The 19,833-nt window shown below is 58.0% G+C and overlaps 1 protein-coding gene across 1 annotated transcript in view; it reads right to left on the reverse strand.

Annotated features, from left to right (window-relative positions):
* Nucleotides 1-2,928: 2,928 nt before the first annotated feature.
* Nucleotides 2,929-19,833, reverse strand: part of SDC3 (syndecan 3) — a 45,440-nt gene continuing 28,535 nt past the window's right edge. The window contains exons 2-5 of the mRNA XM_064635278.1: nucleotides 7,758-7,875; nucleotides 6,530-7,167; nucleotides 4,669-4,939; nucleotides 2,929-3,790 (exon numbers count right to left, since the gene is read on the reverse strand). Coding sequence (XP_064491348.1) covers nucleotides 3,624-3,790; nucleotides 4,669-4,939; nucleotides 6,530-7,167; nucleotides 7,758-7,875 — 1,194 coding nt within the window. The 3' untranslated portion in view covers nucleotides 2,929-3,623. The remainder of the gene's footprint in view (nucleotides 3,791-4,668; nucleotides 4,940-6,529; nucleotides 7,168-7,757; nucleotides 7,876-19,833) is intronic.

Below are 19,833 nucleotides of genomic sequence, written 5' to 3' on the forward strand. Positions count from 1 at the left end.
AAACAAGTGGGAAATCCTTCCTCTGCTCCCACCCCCCCTCAGGGAGCACAGCTGGAAGGACGAGCACAGCTGGGATCACCAGCAGGGATGTGCCTGTGCCCAGAGGGATGATGCCAGACAGAGCTGGCAGGTTTGGGGAGGGGGTGATGTGGGAGATGCCCAAGCTGAGATTGGAGTTAATTTTCCTAAAGATCCGCTCAGCAGCCAAACGAGCAGCTGAGGGAGGGCACTGGGGTCCCTCCCCCCTGGGCTGTCTCGCTTCTTCCCAATCCATCTTCCCACCAGGAATGCCCCAAGAGCCCTGGAGCAGCTGAGCAGAAGCCACCCCCACCCCTCTGAGACGAGCTCAGCTGGGTCAAACTGGGGCCAAGGTTGGGGTTCAGTCCCTGTGTGGGCTTGAGCTGGGCTTGAGACTCAAGAGTCAGGCTTGAGGATCCTTGTGGGTCCCTCTCAGCTCAGCAAATGCCCCCCTGCACCCCCTGGCAGCACCATCCACCAGGTTCCACTGGGGTTTTCCCCATCCCATAGAGAAGTGATGGTGGCTGAGGTTTTTTTGGAAGGGGACCTTTCCCAAACACACCCAGCCCGTGTCCAGCTCTGTCCCAGCATCCCCTGCCCTTGGAGGGAGGCTCAGGATCAACCACCCCCAGCAAGACAAGGCTTTTTTCCCCTCCCAAGCATCAACTCCACCAACTAATCCAGTGCCCCCGAGGAGCTGAGGCGACAGGAAAGGCTGTGACATAACTCATAACTCATAATTTACCACCAGAAAGGCAGGCTCCAAGCCCAAAAGATGCTCTTAGAGCCTCTCTGGGCAGACAGCAACACAGCCAAGGTGTGGAAGAAGGAGAAGAAGGATGAATTAAGACTTTGATCACTTCTGATGATCACTTTAATGACCTTCACGTCTTTTTTCTTGCACGTGCTCATCTCCTACTTTTAATTACTGCAAAGGAAAGGTCCTGCCCTGGCTCCTCTCCCCCCCTCCCACTTCACTTGGCAAACTGTGACGGATTTAAGTGCCAGGATTACAACTTAACACCAGCTGAGAGAGCCGAGGTTAAGCTTGAGCGAATAAAAAAATTGTATTATGGAACTTCAGACTATTAAATAGGGGGGGAAAAAAAGGAATGAAGAAGATTAGGGAAGCAGCTAAGAAAAGCAGCATTAAAAAGATTAAGCTGGGAGAGGTTTTTTTTTTCTTTAATGCAAGCTCAAAGGATTAATTCCACGTTTTTTCCAAAAGATGGTGGGTTTGGGTGGCCTTGATGCCAAGCCCAACTCATTAAATCATGAAGAGGCTTGATTTCTACCACTGCCCGCTGCTTGGGCCCCTTGGGTGGACCCAAAAGGACCAAAAATCCCCCCAAACCATCCAATTAATGAGTTGAAACTCCCCTTTGAGCAGGAAAAAGTGGCTTTTGCCCCCAGGGTGGCACCAGCCTCGTCAGCTCTGTGGACCCTCCTTCCCTCCTCATCCTCCACAGCCCAAGGAATGCCCAGGGATGGAGCCAAGGAATGGTCACACACACACTCAACACCATCTGCCTTCCAGCACCACCATCCAAGGCATCCAACGGGATCATTTCCAAACTCCCAAGAACCTAAACCCACGATGATTTTGAGGCTGGCAGCTCTAAATTGGGCATTTTAGAGCTGGTCCATGCACAGGGCTCTGCTCCCTACCCTGAAGCAAAGCCAGGCTGTCATTTTGGGTCACACCCCAAAGGAGTGTCGCCCAAACCTCCCATCTGCCCACCCACAAACCCCATCCAACCATCCCATGCAGTGCAATGAAAATGTACAGGGATTTCATATATAACTGTGTATGTATGTGAGTGTGCGTGTACGTATATATATATATATATTTAAAATATGCATTTGGCCTCTCAAATCCCTTCCCCAAAGAAGCTCTGCTGTCTCACACCCTCCACCAAGGCCATAAAACCCCACATCCACTGACACCCTTGGGGGACAGAGTGTCACTGGCCCCGTGCAGGTTAATTCACAACACACAAAAGAGTCAAAGCAGCTCATTTTTCGCCCCGTTTTCCTGTTTAAATTGCACTAAGAGCAAAGCCAAGGTCTCCGTGGGACACCACCGAGATCACAACCGTTGTGAAAACAAAGCTCCTTGACTGCATCCCGAGCGGCGCTTCAGCTAATTAAAAGCCAACTCATTGAAGTAACTAATTGACTTCCCTGTGCAGAGCTCGCTCCTAAAAATCCAGCCTTTCTGTAAGGCACAGTTGGATCTGGAAGAGGCCCTGCTGCTCTGCACCCTCAGAGGGGAAACAGCTCTTGGGTGCTGCTGGATTCCAGGGATCCGATGCCATCAGATGCCATCGGGCTCCCGGTGCCCCGGGGGTTATACTGGGATTTAAGGAACAACACAAGGAACACAAACCATCAGTCCTGGGGCTTTCCAGTGATGTGTAGCAGCCAACCTCTGCCTCATCTTCCTCACCTTGTGGGTGCCTCCAGGGATCCCTCCCTGACCCCCGAGGGGACAGAGTGTCACCTCTCCTTGGCATCTCCTTCCTCGTGCTGCATCTCCCGCCTTTGTTCTCCACTCCGGAGGAACCCGGGAGAGGATTGAGCTTCTCCATATCCGTCTCCACCCCTTGCCAGCTCCCCACCAAGCTCTGTTCCAAAACCAGCACTCTTGCAAGCCCAGTTTTGTTGGTCACAGTGAAACCCCAGCCTAAGCAAAGTCCCTTCTCCACCAAACCCCTTGGCAGGTTCAGGAGGTTGAAGGTCTCTGGCTGTTCCAGGGAGGTGGTGGCAGGAGGGTGGTGGCAGGAGGGTGGTGGCAGGAGGGTGGTGGCAGGAGGGTGGTGGCAGGAGCAGCAGGAGATGCCCCCGGTGCCGCTTCTTGCTGCTCCACAAACTCTCTGAAAAGTTGATCCAAAGAGATCATTCCCAGCCTACTGGCCACGTTTGTATTTATTTCTTATTTTGCCAAGAGCAAACCCCGGGGCAGCCAGGTATTCCGGCCCCTTGTGCTTTTTTCCAAGGTTCCAAGCATATCTGGGAGTTGTGCCCTCTCTTCCAAGAGGAGCAGGGAGCAAGGGAATTCCTGCAAAGCAACCAACCCCGTTCAAAAAGCAAACAAAAAAAAAATAAAAGGAAGACAGAGGGAAAGAAACCTCCCTCCTCTACGAATGGAAAAAAACCAAGGAAGATAAATCCAAACCAAGCCCCCTGCGCCCCAGGACTGGGAGAAGGTGTCCGGATCCCAGAGTCCATTGTGCTGGGAAAAGTCCACTTGACCTCCAGTCGCTGTGGGCAGCCTGAGCACCCCACCCTGTGCTCTCCAGGGCGCTCCTGGGCACGGCCACCTTGGCACTGGCTCCTTGCCCTGTCCATCCCAGCAGCGGGAAGGCCGGCGGGGCTCGCTCCGAGCTGGGCGACGCTCCGGGCATCCGACGTCTCATCACACCAAAGATGTGTCTGCTCCTTCAGCTGTTGCGGGTTTTTGCTTTTTCAAACTCACAGTCTGATCCAAATTAAAAAAAAAGAGAGGGAAAGAGAGGGGGAAAGAGAAGAGACCGGATGAAGTAGAGGAGGAGGGCGAGTTTGGAGCGGGGAGGGAGGGAGGGCGAGGCACGCCGGCTCTCCTTCTACGCGTAGAACTCCTCCTGCTTGTCGGGCTTCTGGTAGGTCACGTTGGCTTGTTTGGGCTCCTCCAGGGTGTAACTGCCCTCGTCCTTCTTCTTCATCCGGTAGATGAGCAGCATGACCAGGAAGGCAGCGAAGAGAGCTCCCACCACGCCGCCCACGATCACGGCTGCAACACAACACGGGGCACGGCCGTCAGTGCCGCCCTCGGCCCGGCACAGACAGCTGGGGAGGGGGCATTTGGGACTGCAGCTCGGCTCTGTGCCTTGCACAAAGCTTTGGGAGCAGCTTTTCTCCCAAAATCTACGGTCGGGAGAGCTGACAGGGGAGGTGGGGGGTCTAAAGGTTCAAGAGCTCCCCAGGGAGCGATGCTGAGGGCTGGTGGCACCCAAAGGCTTCTGCTCTCAGCTGCACCTCAGTGGGTGATGCACCAGCACGAGGCAGCCCCTGCACAGGCTGTAACCTCGTGTGAGGAGGGGCCCCCAAGAGCTGCTCATTTGGGTTCTACCCTCAGCTGAAGACCCCCAGAGCTTTGGCTGCCCCTCTGTGCCATCCTCAGTTGCTGGTGGGACACTGGCACCCCTGTCCCACCTCTGATGCCCCTCTGGCTGGGACAAGTGGCCCTTCCAGGGCATCTCCCTCCTCCCCTCAATCGATCAGAGGTGGCTGGGTGTTACTCAGCAGCACATCTTTCCACTGACATCCTGATTTTTTCCTGGAAGCCCAGCTCATCAGGAGCAAGTTGTGCACAGCTCTGTGCTGTCCCGGCAAAAAATGAGGAGCCCTGGGATGCTCCAGACTCTCAAATCAAAGAATAGGGAGCCCTAGGATGCTCCAAACTCTCCTGGAAAAGAATGAGGAGCCCTGGGATGCTCCAAAAATCTCCCAGAAACGAATGAGAAGCCCTTGGATGCCCATTTTGGCAGGTGAGTGTGGGTTATCCCAGGCTTGGCCCTACCCTAATACCCTGCCAAAGACCGACCCCTCTCCTGGGACCAGCCCAAATCTCTGCCCCCCAAGCCCCCCAGCCCAGGCCCCTGGTCTCACCTATCAACACCTCTTTCCTCTCCAGGATGTTTTTCTGGGGCAGCTGTGCCGCGGAGTTGCCCGAGTCTATCGTGTTGTCCAGCAGCCCCGTGTCCGCGTTCCTGCCGGGCCCGGGGCCCGCCGGGGGGGTCACCACGGCCATCACCTCGTTCCCGAGCTCGGGACGGGTCGTCTCCTCCTCCTCCCGGATCTCAAAGTCCCCGCTGGGGCCGCTGCTCACCGGGACCTCCAGCTCGTTGTCCAGGGCTGTCGTCACCTCCCCCGGCTCCATCTGGGAGAGAGGACAAGGTGGGGCAGGGGACAAGGACTAAAGGGTGGCTCCTGCCTCCGGCAGCTCCGCTGTGTTTAGAGGAAGGACATCACAGCAGCAAAGACAGGGTGGCCCTCTCAGTAGGGACAACACTGGGATGTCCCTTCCCTGAGCTGGACAATGGCACTGCAGCAGCAACACAGCTGCACTTCCCGGGGCTCCCCAAAGGGCTGAGCTGGACCACTCTGCTCTGTCCCCATCCCAAGCACATTCAAGATGCACAAACTCTCACCTGTTGCCTGTAGCTTCCCCTAAAGAGACCCCAGAGCCCAGGCCCTCCTTTGGGCTCTCTGTCCCCTGACCCACGGGGGGATGACACAGCTCAGAGGTGCCTCCTTCCTACACACAGACAACACCAGCATTCGTTCCACAGCAACAAGGACCAAGTGCTGCTGGATGAGCACCATGGGGTCCCTTCCCTCCCCCTTTTCTCCCTTCCACCTGCTCTGATGGCTGCAGCCCTGTGCACAGGGCAGGAGCAGGAAGATCCTTCCCACCCAGGACATGGAGCCAGCCCAGATCCCTGCAGTCCCTGACCAAGCCCCCCGGCCAGGAAGGGAACCCAGCCCGGAGAGCAAACACGGGCTGGGCAGATGAGCCACTCCAATCCCTCCATCCCTCTTCCCTGCCTCCTGCACATCCCCAGGGCCAAATCCCCGCTGACCTTCCCCCTTGTCCCCGCTGAGCTGGACCACACTGAGCATCCCTGAGCCAAACTTCCCTGGGATCCCTCCTTTGTGGGGAAAACGGCTCCTTCCACGGCCGCCTTGACACAAATCGGGATGAGCAGAGCAGGGGGTGGGTGAGCGGGAGCCCTCTCCATATCCTCTCCGCCCGGGGCCAGCACACGGCTCAGTGCTTCCCACAAGCAGCCGTTTGTGTGACAGAGATTAATTGAAGGTCAGCGAGAGCCCAGAGCGCTCCCCGCTCGTGTTTGTGCGCAGAAAAGAGGGACTAGTTTAGACAAATCACTCCACCTTTCAGTCAAAGCGCTCGCAAAGGGCCCCCGAGGGGCTCTGAATGCGAGACGGATCAGTGGATTAAATCCCCCGCTCAGGACACCCGACGGGCAGGAAATGCACCATCAGGCCGTAATTGAGGAGCTTTTGGGAGGAGCGTTTGGGCCTCCCACTGACAGGCCGGGAGCTGGGAAATGGTGCGGAGAGCCCGGACACCAATCCCCCGGGAAAGATGCTCTGTCCCCGTGGGATGTGGTGCCCCCAGCCCTGCACTCCTCCTGCCTGGGGAAGCTGTTCTGGAGCACCCGGGCGAGGCAGCACTGGGCTCACCAGGACATGTGTCACAGCCCTGGGTGTGACATCAGCTCTGCCCCAGCCGCAGCACCATGCCCTGCCCATGCTAAACCCCCCACTCTTTAATTCCCCCCAAACTCCCAAATGTTCCACTCTCTGCAGAGCTGGAAGAGCCCAACCTGGCTTGACCTCCCTCTGAGCAACTGGGCCAGGACAACTCAACCCCAGAGGCTTCCCATGGCCACCTCTTGGCTCCACACGTGGCCCACGAGCCCCTCAGAAGGGTCCTGCCTCCTACCTGGGGGGCTTCTGTGGGCAGCGGCGTGGCAGGAGCGGGTGGCAAGGCCGTGCTCTTTTCTGTGAGCTCTGCAGTCCTGGAGCTGGTGGGTTTGGGCAGGGACCTGGGCTTGGCTGTGCTGGTGGGGACAAGGCGTGACGTGGCCACCTCCGTGGGCGTGCTGGTCTCGGGGACGGCCGTGGTGGGAGTCTCCAGGGTGGTGGCCCGGGTGGTGGCTGCCTTGGTGGCAAAGGGGGGCAGGAACCTCCTGGTGGTGGTGGTGGTGGTGGTGGTGGTGGTGGTGGTGGGCTTGGCCGTGGCCACGGTGGTGCTGGTGGTGGTGGTGGCCTGGGGGGTGGTCGTGGTGGCCACCGTGGTGGTCGTGGTGGTCGCCGTGGTGGTCGGGGGGGCACTGGGAGTGGTGCTGGTGGTGGTGGTGGCTTTCCAGCTGGGGATCACCGGCGTGTCTGTGGTCCTGGAGATGGAGAGGACGCTCGTGGTCTGCCCGGGGGTGGTGTCCTGGGCGGGGGATGGCTCCAAGGGGGTGGCCACGGGCTGCACGGCGGTGACGGGCAGCGCGGCCGCCGTGGTGGGCGGCGGCACTGCCGTGTCCGTGGGGAGGCTCATGGCTGTCTCCAGCCCCAGCTCCTGCTCAAAGTCTGAAAGGGGTGGGAGAAGAGAGAAAAGTGAAGCTGCTGCTGCCTCAGAATTTCCCAGGGCTGACCCGTTCCTGGCCTCATCCCCCAAAAATAGAGCACGGAGTGGTTCTGGGCTCAGCTAAACCAAGGGCTGCAGAGCCCCTCTCTGGGGTCTGTGAAAGCTCTAAACACGTGCTCCTGTCGTAGAGCTCCTGCTGAAGGGCTGATCCTGCCCAGCAGGGCCAGAGACCGAAGTCCCAGAATCCCAGAATCGACCAGGTGGGAACAGACCTCTGGGATCATCAACCCGTGACCCAACCCCACCTTGTCACCCAGCCCATGGCACTGAGTGACACCTCCAGTCTGTGCTTAAACACCTCCAGGGACGGGGACTCCACCCCCTCCCTGGGCAGCCCCTGCCAATGTCCATGGGACACCGAGGCACTTGAGCCCAACCTCTGGCACAGCTCCCTCTGCTTTTGTCTAGGAGAGGGCAGGAGGTGGAGGTGGATGAAGGGCAATCCCCTCCCTCACATCCCACGGCAAGAACCTCCCCAGCCCCACCAAGCCCAGAGCCAGGGACCCCTCCCAGGAGCCCCAGAGGCACTTACAGCCCGAGCCCGAGCCGGAGTAGACGTCGTCCAGCTCATCATCCCCAAAGGGATCGTCGTCCCCAGAGCCCTCCAGGTCCACGGGCCTCTCGTAGTTCTCATTGCGCCAGCGCTGAGCCTGGGGCCGAGGGGAGAGACAGTGAGCAGCTCCAACCCCCAAAGCAGGGCCAGTGACACCAAAGCAGGGCCAGTGACACCCCAGACACAGCTCCAGCCCCACAAAACCAGCTCCAGCCCCACCAAAGCAGGGCCAGTGATACCCCAGACACAGCTCCAGCCCCACAAAACCAGCACCAGTGACACCAAAGCAGGGCCAGTGACACCCCAGACACAGCTCCAGCCCCACAAAACCAGTGCCAGTGACACCAAATCAGGACCAGTGACACCCCAGACACAGCTCCAGCCCCACAAAACCAGTGCCAGTGACACCAAAGCAGGGCCAGTGCCACCCTAGAAACAGCTCCAGCCCCACAAAACCAGCGCCAGTGACACCAAATCAGTGCCAGTGACACCCCAGAAACAGTTCCAGCCCCACAAAACCAGCTCCAGCCCCACCAAAGCAGGGCCAGTGATACCCCAGAAATAGCTCCAGCCCCACAAAACCAGTGCCAGTGACACCAAATCAGGGTCAGTGACACCCCAGACACAGCTCCAGCCCCACAAAACCAGTGCCAGTGACACCAAATCAGGGTCAGTGACACCCCAGACACAGCTCCAGCCCCACAAAACCAGTGCCAGTGACGCCTCGTGGGACAAAGCACGGGTTAAAGGCAGCAGGGAAAAGCAAGACCGAGGGAGCAGGAGCACAGACAACCCCCAGAATCGTGTTTTCCCCCCAAAACAACTCCCAGCAGACATTTAGTGGCGAGCTCGCGCCGACTCCGATGACATTTCCCATCGGAAAAAAAGCCCCTCTGGAAAAGGGAGGGGGGCAAAAAACCCAGCGACTGCTTTTGGGAACTGGCAGTAAAAGGCTCAGTCTGGTTCCCCAGCTGGCTGTTGTTTCGTTCCCGGTGATTTTCAGGCGTCCGGGCTCTGGTGTGACAGGAACACACCGTCAGCTGCCACAGCTTGGAAAGTCTGGATGTGAAACAATATCAGACTTCAAATATTCCCCCGCTCTGCGGTGCTGCTAAAACACGGCGAGCCCTCGCTAGCAGGGCTCTTAAACATCTTGTTTTGCAGATCAAAGTGTCTCCTGTTTGTGTTGCAAGGAAGCGGTTTGACACTTCATTACAAGGCAAACAAGGAGGCTTTGATCTGCGAGATCGCATCAGATGTTTCGATGTAACGAGCCAGGTTGGTGCTGCAATTTAAAATGAGGGGGTTGAAGGGTCCCCTTCCCCTTTCAGAGCCTTTTACCTCCTAAAAACAGCTCGGAGTTTCTTTGTTTTCATTCCAGGTTGGAACAAAAAGGAGTTTTGAGAAGTCGGGAGGTCTCATAACACGGAAATTTAGGACGTAACTCGTGGTTTGTCCCCACAACCCTTCTCCTGGAGCCCATCAGACAGCGAGGGAGGGAGAATCCCACGGGGAGATGCCGAGGGCTGAGAGGTGGGAGGACGATCCCAGGGGCTGTGAGCTGATCTCACGGTGCCCAAGGAGGTGTCTGCTGGCCAAACCCTGCCCAGGGGTCCTGCAGAGGTGCCCCCTGTGTCACAGCGTGAGAACATTCCCGGGGCCATAAATCTCTCGGGAAGGTCAAGGGGAGTCGGGCTTATAAGTGCCTGTCTCTCCTGGAAATGCCGCTGAGCTTTTCCTGGCTGGATCTGTCCCAGCTCTCCCCTGTCACTGCACCCCCTGGTTGTGTCCTGCCAGTCTCCAACGCACCACAGGGTTTCCAAATCGCTGGGAAATTCAGTCTTTGCCCCAGAGATGAGGCACCATCCCGGAGTTTCAAACACTAAAGGAGTTTGTTTTCCCCCAGAATTAATGCCCAGGGAGCTGGGAATTGCACAGCCCTTTGCTGAGCCACAGAGGCCAAACCCCACTGTGGCACAAGGCTGGGGATGGCACCCAAAGGAACCCATAAATATGAGACAGGCCACCAAAACTGGCGGGGCAAATGCAAGGGAAAAAGTCAAGGATTGAGGGGCAGGAGGAAGAAACATTTGGGGCTGCTTTTATTTGCTTTGGGATGTTTTCACACCAAAAACATTGTGGCTCACCCAGAAATGAGGAGACCTCAGTGCAGGAGCCCCCCAGACCACCCCTGACCTCCAGAGAGCTCCCCCAGGGCCGGGTTCTCCCTGTGGGACCTCAAAGCCCTGCTGGAATGGGAGCCACATGGATCCATCAAGCCTCTTCCTCCCTTCAATTGGGACCAGATGGGGCAGTTCCAGCCACCAGCTCCCCGTGCTGGGACCAGGAAACGAGAGTGGGAAGCACCAGCATGTCACAGCAGCTCCCATCCACCTCCTCAGCCATCCATCCCACAGCTACCCATCCATCCATTCCCATCTATCCTTCCATCCACCCACCTAGCCATTCATCCTTCCTTTCATCCATCCATCCATCCATCCATCCCCCACTTATCCATCCATCCACCCCACATCCATCCCCATCCCCCATTCATCCGTCCCTCCATCCATCCCTCCATCCTTCCATCCATCCATCCATCCATCCATCCCCCACTTATCCATCCATCCACCCCACATCCATCCCCATCCCCCATTCATCTGTCCCTCCATCCATCCATCCCTCCATCCTTCCATCCATCCATCCATCCATCCATCCTTCCATCCTTCCATCCATCCATCCATCCCTCCATCCTTCCATCCATCCATCCATCCCTCCATCCTTCCATCCATCCATCCCTCCATCCCTCCATCCTTCCATCCCTCCATCCATCCCTCCATCCTTCCTCCATCCATCCATCCTTCCATCCATCCATCCCTCCATCCATCCATCCCCATCCATCCATCCATCCATCCTTCCATCCATCCATCCATCCATCCATCCATCCATCCCTCCATCCATCCCTCCATCCATCCATCCATCCATCCCCATCCCTCCACCCATCCCTCCATCCATGCACTGCATGTCCTGGATGTGTTTTGCCAGGATCAGAGCCCGGAGCGATGCCGTGAGGGACGATGTTCCAATGGCTCTGAGAACTGTCCAGCCCCAAATCCAACAGTGAACATTCCCACGAGGATAACACCGATGGATCCTCTGCTCCCACCTGCTGCCTGTGGCTCCCTGACATGTTTGGAGCTGGGAGCCTTCCCTCTGCCTGTGTCTCCCTCCAGATCCACCCCGTGCAAACACACGGGCAGCAGGATCTGTGCCACATCCCAGGGATCCCCTGGCAGCAGCAGGATCTGTGCCACATCCCAGGGATCCCCTGGCAGCAGCAGGATCTGTGCCATATCCCAGGGATCCCCCGGCAGCAGCAGGATCTGTGCCACATCCCAGAAATCCCCTGGCAGCAGCAGGATCTGTGCCACATCCCAGGGATCCCCTGGCAGCAGCAGGATCTGTGCCACATCCCAGGGATCCCCTGGCAGCAGCAGGATCTGTGCCACATCCCAGGGATCCCCTGGCAGCAGCAGGATCTGTGCCACATCCCAGGGATCCCCTGGCAGCAGCAGGATCTGTGCCACATCCCAGGGATCCCCTGGCAGCAGCAGGATCTGTGCCACATCCCAGGGATCCCCCGGCAGCAGCAGGAACAACCTCACAGACACAAAACCTCTCCCAGGGCCACAACACACCCACACATCCCCCCAGGTGAGGGCCGGCCCTGCCCCGCTGCCCCTCCCAGCCAGCCCCAGGAGGGCACAGCTCTGCTCAGCCAGGGCTGTCCTGTGTGCATTCCAGAGGCTTGGAAGTTTATCCCGAGGAGGGAGGTGGCCCAGGGCCAGCCCCAGCTGCTGCCCGGCCAGCTCAGTGCGTGTAATACCGGTGACCAAGCACCACGCTGCAATGTTCATGGAGCTGCAGCGTTCCCGCTGCTCAGGGGAGGGGAAATGTGGGATGGCAGAGCTTCCCTGCTCTTGCTTGTCCCCAGATCCCCGAGGCTGCTCCTCAGCCGCTCCTGTGTCCTGGGGGAGCCGGATACAAACCCACAGCGAGCAGTTACGGATGCTGAGCAACCCTTTGCTCCTCCCAGCATCCTTCATCCCGGGATTTCATCCGCCAGGAGCAGGCACGGGGGGACCCCAACCGCGGCAAAGCCTGGATTTGTAAAGCCTTGTGAACCCTCTCCGGGTGTACCCGGTGCAGACGGGGGGGTCGGGACGCGGCTGTTCCCAAAGAAGTCCCCTCCCGAGGTGCTGAGGTGACTCTGCTCCCAGCCAGGCTGCCCCAGCCCCAGCCCGGATGGTGTCGGGTCAGGCTCGGGCAATAAATCTCGGGAGCGGTCGGTGTTTATTTGGATTTACGGCCGCTCAGATCGTTAATGCTCCGGTCACGGTCCCTTCTCCCTCCCCCCGGCAACGAGGGGCTGCTCCCCCTCGCCCGGCTGGGATGAAGGGGAGGGCAATGCTGAGTTCGCCAGCCCGGGAAATCGCAAATCACTCAGGACGGCAGCTCCCACCTCCCGACCCGGGGCTGCCTCCCCATCCGTCACAGCCCCCCTCGGGATCCGTCACAGCTTCCCCTGCCCACCCCTCACATCCCCCACGGCAGCAACGCCGCAGCTGCCTGGATTTGTCCCAAAAGAGAAACTTCATCCAGACTTTATCCCTGACCCGGCAGGCTCCACGGGGCCCGAGGGAAGCCGGAGGGAGCCCCGGGTATGCTGATCCAGCCCCGGGTATGCTGATCCATCCCCGGGTATGCTGAGCCATCCCCGGGTATGCTGAGCCATCCCCGGGTATGCTGATCCATCCCCGGGTATGCTGAGCCATCCCCTGCAGCCCCCAGTCCCCTGGGATGGGATTGTCCTACAGGAGGGATGGAGCTGCTGCCCCACTGAGTGCTGCAGGACCCGAGGGAAGGTTTTCCAGGGCATTTTATGGATTTTTTGCCTGTCTAGGGCTGGGGGGTCACACAAGCCACGTCCACATTTTATGTCTGTCTGGGGGTCACAAAGCCACATCCACATCTGGCTGAGCCTCCTCCCGTGTCTGGGATGAGGGACACACTCCAGCTCTCCAGGTCCTCTGAGCAGCCTCTCCGGGTGTCCAAAACTGAGCCAGGCCGGTGAAGAATCCTCGGGGCAGGGAGCAAAGCCCGGTGTGATGCCCATCCTGGCCCCGTTCCCTCTTCCCCACCCCCTGCCCCGCGGTGCCGAGGGCCGTTTATTAGCCAGCTCTGAGCCAAGGGCCAGCAGCTCCATCCCCGCAATTACAACTTCCCAGCTAATGGCTCTTGGCAGGGGTTCTCCAACCAGCTCAGCGCTGCCTCCCCCGCCCGCCTTCATTAGGGAAATTAAACCCGGGCTCGAGGCAAAGCCGCTGGAGGCACCGGGCTCACAATGGGCTGGGGGGTGCATCACTTTTGGGGATGTCCAAGTCCGTGGGAGATGAAAAGGAGTGGGAAGGTTTAAATGTGCCCCGTGAGGTGCTGGCTCTGCACCAGGACTGTCCTGAGACAGGGAGCTGCTCCTGTCACGTCCCTGTGCCCCACGAGCCACCACTGCTGTGCCACGGGGACAGATCCGGCTCTGGCACCGTCCAGACCCCAACCAAGTGCCCTGATCCCACTCCCCCAGCGTTCAGAAAGGCCACGGCTCTGCTGCTGTAAAAGCAAGCCTTGATGCACAGCAGACTCCACAGGGCAGGGCCGGAAAGTCCCATTTCAATGAATGTTCCTTCAGTGCTCTAAATGACCCAAAATAAATGCCAGACACAAAGGATTCGGATCTCAGCAGTGACGTGGGAACTACAGTGAGCTTGGATAAAAAACACATCCCCCACTCCATCCCAGAGGACCCTTTTCCAGCCCTTCAGAGGGCTGAGCAGGACCAGCAGGTGATGGTACCCACCCACCACTCACTGCCCCCTTCACCTCTGCTCCCCAGCCTGGCTGGACTGGCCAGGAACAACAGTCAAGGGGCCTCAACAGCACAAATCACACCCAAATCCTGCACTGAGAGCCTTGGAAAGCAAGAGAGAGCTCAGCCCCTTTGGCTTGGAGCATCAGAGCCAAGCAGGGGGATTAGAGAGGCTTCAGTCCTTCCCCATTGTCCACACACCTCACCCACCCAGCACAGCGGGTGCCCCTTCCCTCCCTCTTCTCTCCCTTTATCGAGGTGGGTGACACCATTTTACAGGTGAAAAAACGTAAATTTGGGGTAAGGGGTCTCACTCAGGCCCCCCCCCATCCCTCCCCCCAAACAGCTCTCTGTGTGCACCAGGGAATTTGGGAGAAAAAGATGAGGAAAACAGGGCACAGGAGGGACCCTCCCACCACCGTCATGGGTGATACAAAGATGCTCCTACAGAGCCCTCTGTGTCTTTGTGCTTGTCCGGGGGGGTTGATTTGGGGCTGTTCCCCAAAAATTCCCTGTTCCCCCTAAATTCCCTCCCCTACCCCTTCTCCAGGCATTTTTGAGGGTGTTATATTTCTGAGGGTGTTACATTTTTGAAGGTGTTATATTTTTGAGGGTGTTCCCACTCCTCAGAAGGGCTTTTGCAGACCCTTTAAAATTCCCCGAAGGTGAAACCCAGAACGTGCTGCCGTGGCAAAAACGCTCTCGAGTGCAGAGCGTTTCAGCCCGGGAGGGAGATAAATCAATCCATCTTTAAGCACCGGGAGAGGCTGGGGAACCTCCCTGGGATGCTCCCAGGCCCTTCAGCCGGTAGCCAACGGCATGGCAACGGTCGCCATGGCAACCGCCTCCTCCATGGCGACGCATCCCGATGGAGCGAGGATGGGTGGTGTCCTCCAGCACATCCACCCGAGCCGGGGCTGGGGGCTGCCTCCCCCTCAGCTGGGGCTGGGGGCTGCTTCCCGAGGGCTGGAATTAAGTGGCCTCATGGGATGGGATCCGGGGGAAGGGAGGGAGATGTCCAAAACCACGGAGCAGCTCCCGAGGGAGCGGTTCAGGTGGGGGGAGAATCCTGACTGAAGTCGTGGAATCTGCTGCCTGCGGGACTTTGTGGAGGGGGGGAGCATCGCCCCCCGTCCCAGCAGACTGGGAGGGATCTGCCCCAGGCTGGGGCTGTTCCCAGCCCTCCTGGCTTGTGGATGGAAGCTCAGGAGTTTTCCCTGAGGGAATCGAAGAGGAAATAAAAACATGACGTGAGATGTGGTGGTCCCCGAGGCAGCCAGGACACAGGCTGGGGTCGTGCCTGGTGAGGTGGCCAAGTCCTTTCCCTGGCACGTGTGGCAGCAGCCACGGAGAGCAGAGAGGAGCAATTCCAGAGGGGTGAACCCCAGGAGAGCCCAGCATTCCAAGGAGCCCCCACATCTCCTCCCTCCAGGTCCAGCATCACATCCCGAGGAGCCCCCGGGCCTCTTCCTGCACCACACGTGGGGCTGGAGATCAGGAGGCTCCTGCTGGGAGAACACCTGGCATGGCAGGCTGGGGAGGGAGGGATTTCATCCCATGGTGTGGATGAAATGGGTCTGTGCCCACCCAGCAGCCTCTGGCACATCTGGGGCACGAGATGGGGCCCAGGCAGGGGAAAGGATGGGTGTGGAGAGCAAGAGCAGGGACACAGGGGTGCTCCACATCCCAACAGCCGGGCAGGGAATGAGGGAAGGGGGGATGGAATCAGCGTGAAAGCACCTGGAGAACGGGCCAAGGTTGTGCAGGAGAGCACAAGGACCAGCTCCATGTCCCATCCCTCCCCACCCCTTGGGGACAAGCACAGGTTCTTGTCTCTGCCTCCCAACTTTTTCCCATTCTGGTTCTAAACCCACAGCAAAACCAAAAAACCAGAGTCCCAAAGTCTGTTTGGATTCCAAGCCAGCTCTGGGAAGCCCAAAGCCCTGCTCCCAGAGCAGCCCCTCAGCCCTGGAGGCCACGGGGGCATGGGGAGAGGACAAGACTGGTCCTGCCAGCATGGAGTGATGCCAACGGGCAGGAAAAACAGCCCCCTGGGCTCTGTCCCTTGAGGGTGATGCTGGATCTGAGCACACTGGAAAGCTTGGAAGGACACAGTCAGGGTCAGCAATCCATCAGGGACCCAAAGCCTCGTGCTCCGGGAAAACACATTTACACTGAGAACACATCACGGGAAAAATGTTGCTTATTTCAATATTTTCTATGAGATATTTTCACCCCTTGAAAGCCCTTTTCTGGTGTTTTATATAGAAAACCTTAATAACTCATCCCAACACGTGACTTAGGGACACTGTAAACAGCTGAAATAATATTAACTCTCACATGAAACTGGAATGAAAACATTGTTTCTTGAACCTTAAAACACTCCACAATTCTTTTTCCTGCTACAAAACATTGCTGAATTTCCACTCTTCCATCCAAGGCTGGGAGCTAAAAATAGGTCTGTTGGAAAGCAGCAAAGTGGTGTCAGGAGCTGCTGCTTGGGGAAAACACCTCCATGTCCCATCAGACACAGGATCAGGGAATCAACCAGGTTGGAAAAGACCTCTGGGATCATCAACCTGTGACTCAAGCCCACCTTGTCACCCAGCCCATGGCACTGAGTGGCTGTTTAAGCACCAGTCTGTGCTTAAACACCTTAAACAGGTTGGACTCGATGATCCCCGAGGGCTTTTCCAACCTTGTGTGATCCTGGTGGGAATGGGGCTGGCTGCTCACACCGCTGGAGATCCCACTCCCAGGATGTGACGGGAGCACCAGCCAGTTGTTTTGTGTAAGTTCATTGTTCCTCAGCTTAATTAAGCCCCTGACTAACAGCTGCCCAGACCCCGGCGCATTTTGGATTTAATAGGCCGCTTATTTTATGCAAGTAAAATAATCATTAACGTTTAGCGAGGAGCAGCAATTATTCTGGCTTTGTGTCAACTCCCCGCTGCCAACACGGAGAATGGGAGGAGAATGGAGCAGGGCTGGATGTGGGAACATCCCAAAAACGGACACAGGCACTCCTGAGTGTTCGCTATCCCTCAGGGAATATCAAGAAGCACCGAGTCCAGGTGCCCTGGATCAGGCTCAGCTCTTCAAACAGCATCTCCTCCTCCTCGGTTTTGCCTGTCTCCACCGTCATTTTTTATCCCAATTCTTCCCTGGATTAGTGCCAGATCTCACCCCCCAGCACAATAAATATCCCCGAGCCGGGGCTGGCACGAACAGCAGCGAATCTCCCGGCGTGAATTGTCTCTCGCACCTCTCCCGGCACACTCCGCCTTCCACCTCCGGGAGACGCAGCGGAGACACCCAAACACACAAACAGAAGCCCTCACCTCCCGCTGCCTGCAAAGAAGAGGCACGGCCGAGCCCAGGGAGGCCCTGGGGTCGCATCAGCCCCGAGGTGGCTCCTCGGGGTTCCCCTGGGGCGGCAGGTCCCCCCCCAAGCCCTAAAAGTACCCCAAGGAACCCCCGGGTTTGGCTCCTGTGCATCCACAGCGGCACAAAACGTGGCACTTCACCCCTCAGCTGAGGTTTGGGGGTTTGGCCAGAGCTGAGGGAGCCCTGGATGATGTGGTGGAGCTGGGAAGGGAGCAGGAGGGTTCCCAAAGTCCGGCTGAGGCGGCAGAGGGAAAGAGCCAAGACAAAGCTGAGCTCTACAGACCCCCCCTGGGTACCCAGGGGTGGGGAGAGCCCTGTGCCTGGAGCACCCACTCCCCCAAACACCCCAAACCCCCAGTGCCCTCCATCCTCCTGTCCAGAGCATCCCACTGCTCCCTGGGGGCGATGGGAACAGCCTGCCTGGGACGGGGCAAACCCGCGGGCTGGGCAGAGCATGGCACACGGGGCACCCGCCCCCCCTGCCCTGTTCCCCCTCCCCGCTCCAGCTGGCCAGGCCCGGCTCTTTTCCACCCCGAGGATTCACTCCAGACTCATTAATTCCCGAGGGACTGCACATTGCCATGGCGACGCAGGCATTCCCTGGAAAATCCTGCCCTCCCTGGCACAGTCCTGCCCTCCCTGGCTGCCCACAGAGCCCGGAGCAGCACCCAGGGATGCTCAGGGTGGCCCCCGGGACCCCCCTCCCGGCGGTGGGAGCCGCCGTCTCCAGCAGGAGCTCCCCCACTCATTAGGGCATTGATTTAATTTGCTCTGCTCCGTAATCCTATTGCAGCTTTAACGTGCAAAACTGTCTCGAGCTTTTCTCACCTTCCACAAAGGCTCGTTTCAGAGCTCCCTCGCCTCCCTGAGACTCCAAAAAGCTGCAAAATAGGACTTTGTATATATATATATTCATTCTTTTTCCTGCCCCTCCTCGAGGCTCGGCACAGGGACGGCTGCTGTGTCTGTTAAACACCTTCCCAGCGGCCTTTAACACCTTCCGAACGGCCTCCCCGGCTGCCGGAGGGTGAGAATTGGCACTCTGGGATTCACACATTCCCTGTCTCGCCTGGGGCTCCTCCAGGGAGAGCCGCGGGTGTGGATGTGCCCCAGGAGAAGGTGGTCCCGTGCTCCCCACCCAGGCCGTGGAGGTGGAGTTTGGCCAAGGCTGGCACGAACACCTTTGGGGTTGCTGAGGGGACAACACGGGGGACAAGTCCCCCGTGCCTCAGTTTACCCACCTCCAAAACAGTGCCACTAATTCAGGGGAGGGATGAGAAGGGGCAGGGGCTGCTCTCCCATGTCTGGGGGGGGAGTTGGGGACCAGGATCCATCTCTGCAGAGGGACATCCACAGCTCAAACCCTCACCCCCACATCTGCTGTCCCAGCAGCTCATGTTTCCCTGCTCCCCCCGCTCTCCCAGATGGAATTCTGGGCTCAAAGTCAGTTTCCCCCCAGCCAGACCCATAAAAGTCCACCCAGGGATGGTGGAGAGGCCAAGGGGAGAAGGAACCTGGATTGTGTCATGTCTGGTGGTGCCTGCAGTGAGGAGACCTTTCCTTTTCCTTTTATTTTTTTATGATTCCCCCTTTATTTTTTTCCTTTATTTTTAACTTTTTCTTGTAGCCCCTCAATTCCCCAGGGCACTGACTGAACCTCTTGCCTCTCCCAGAAAAGACACACAGAGAAAAAAGCTCATTTCCAGCCCCCTTTAGCGGAAAGACCAGAAATTTCCACCTCAATGCCCCAAAACTAGAAGCAAAAAAATCCCCCAGACTCAAGGACTTTCGAGATGCCAGAAGAGCTCAAAGGAAAGTTTTGCACACCCAGAAAATAAACCTGATGATGAGGAGCTGTGAGGGCACAGGGGTGGGGAAGCACTGGGGTGCTGCACTTGGCTGGAGAGCAGCCTCCCCTCTCCTAATTACTCCTTGATTACCCCTGAGAGGCTTTTGGTGGGGACCTGAACTAATTATTGCCACTTCCCATGGCACCTCCGTTCATCCTCCTGCCTGCTGCCTGCCGAGGAGAGGGGAAAATAAACGGCTCCCTGGTTATCTTGGCCTCGTGAGGGGCTTTTTCCAAACCCCAAGGAGCAGCTGATTCCTTCGGGAGCTCCCTCCAGCCTCCCAAAGCCACCGGCAGCCCCAGCACAGCCCTGCTGGGAGCCGGGTGGGTTTTTGGCGACAGCTTGAGCTGCACCCAAATCTCCCAGACAGATGGTTGGGCTGATTACACACTTCCCAGGTCACCCGAGGGCATCCCTGGCATTTCCACAGGCCCACCAGCTCCAGAACGACAGAAAATACGGATTCTCTCAGCCTCACATAGGCAAGGAGCTTTTTTCCCCTCCTTTCCACCATTTTTGCTGCCAAGGAGAGCCCATTTCTTCCCCTGGCAGCTGGAAAAACACCAGTGCCCATGAGCCCCGTGGAGAAATCCTCTCTCCAGGCTCGGTTTTCCTTTCCAACTCCAGCAGTGGGAAGGGGGGAGGAAAAATAGGTGCTGGGATGGTTTGCAGCCTCAGACACTGGAACCCTTGTTCTCCACTGGCCACTGCACGGCCGGAGAGGGGGAAACCTAATCCTGCTCCCTCCCTGCTTGGAATTCCCGGCTCTCCCGTGTCACAGCACCGACAGGGCAGGCAGGAGCACTCAAAATATCCGGGAGGTGCCAGCCCTGCATTAAAGCAAGGCGGGGATGGAGAGAGGTTTTCCATGTTCCTCGCTCCCAGCTCCCCTGTTTTT

The sequence above is a fragment of the Pseudopipra pipra genome, chromosome 24, assembly GCF_036250125.1.
Source record: "Pseudopipra pipra isolate bDixPip1 chromosome 24, bDixPip1.hap1, whole genome shotgun sequence".
NCBI lineage: Eukaryota > Metazoa > Chordata > Aves > Passeriformes > Pipridae > Pseudopipra > Pseudopipra pipra.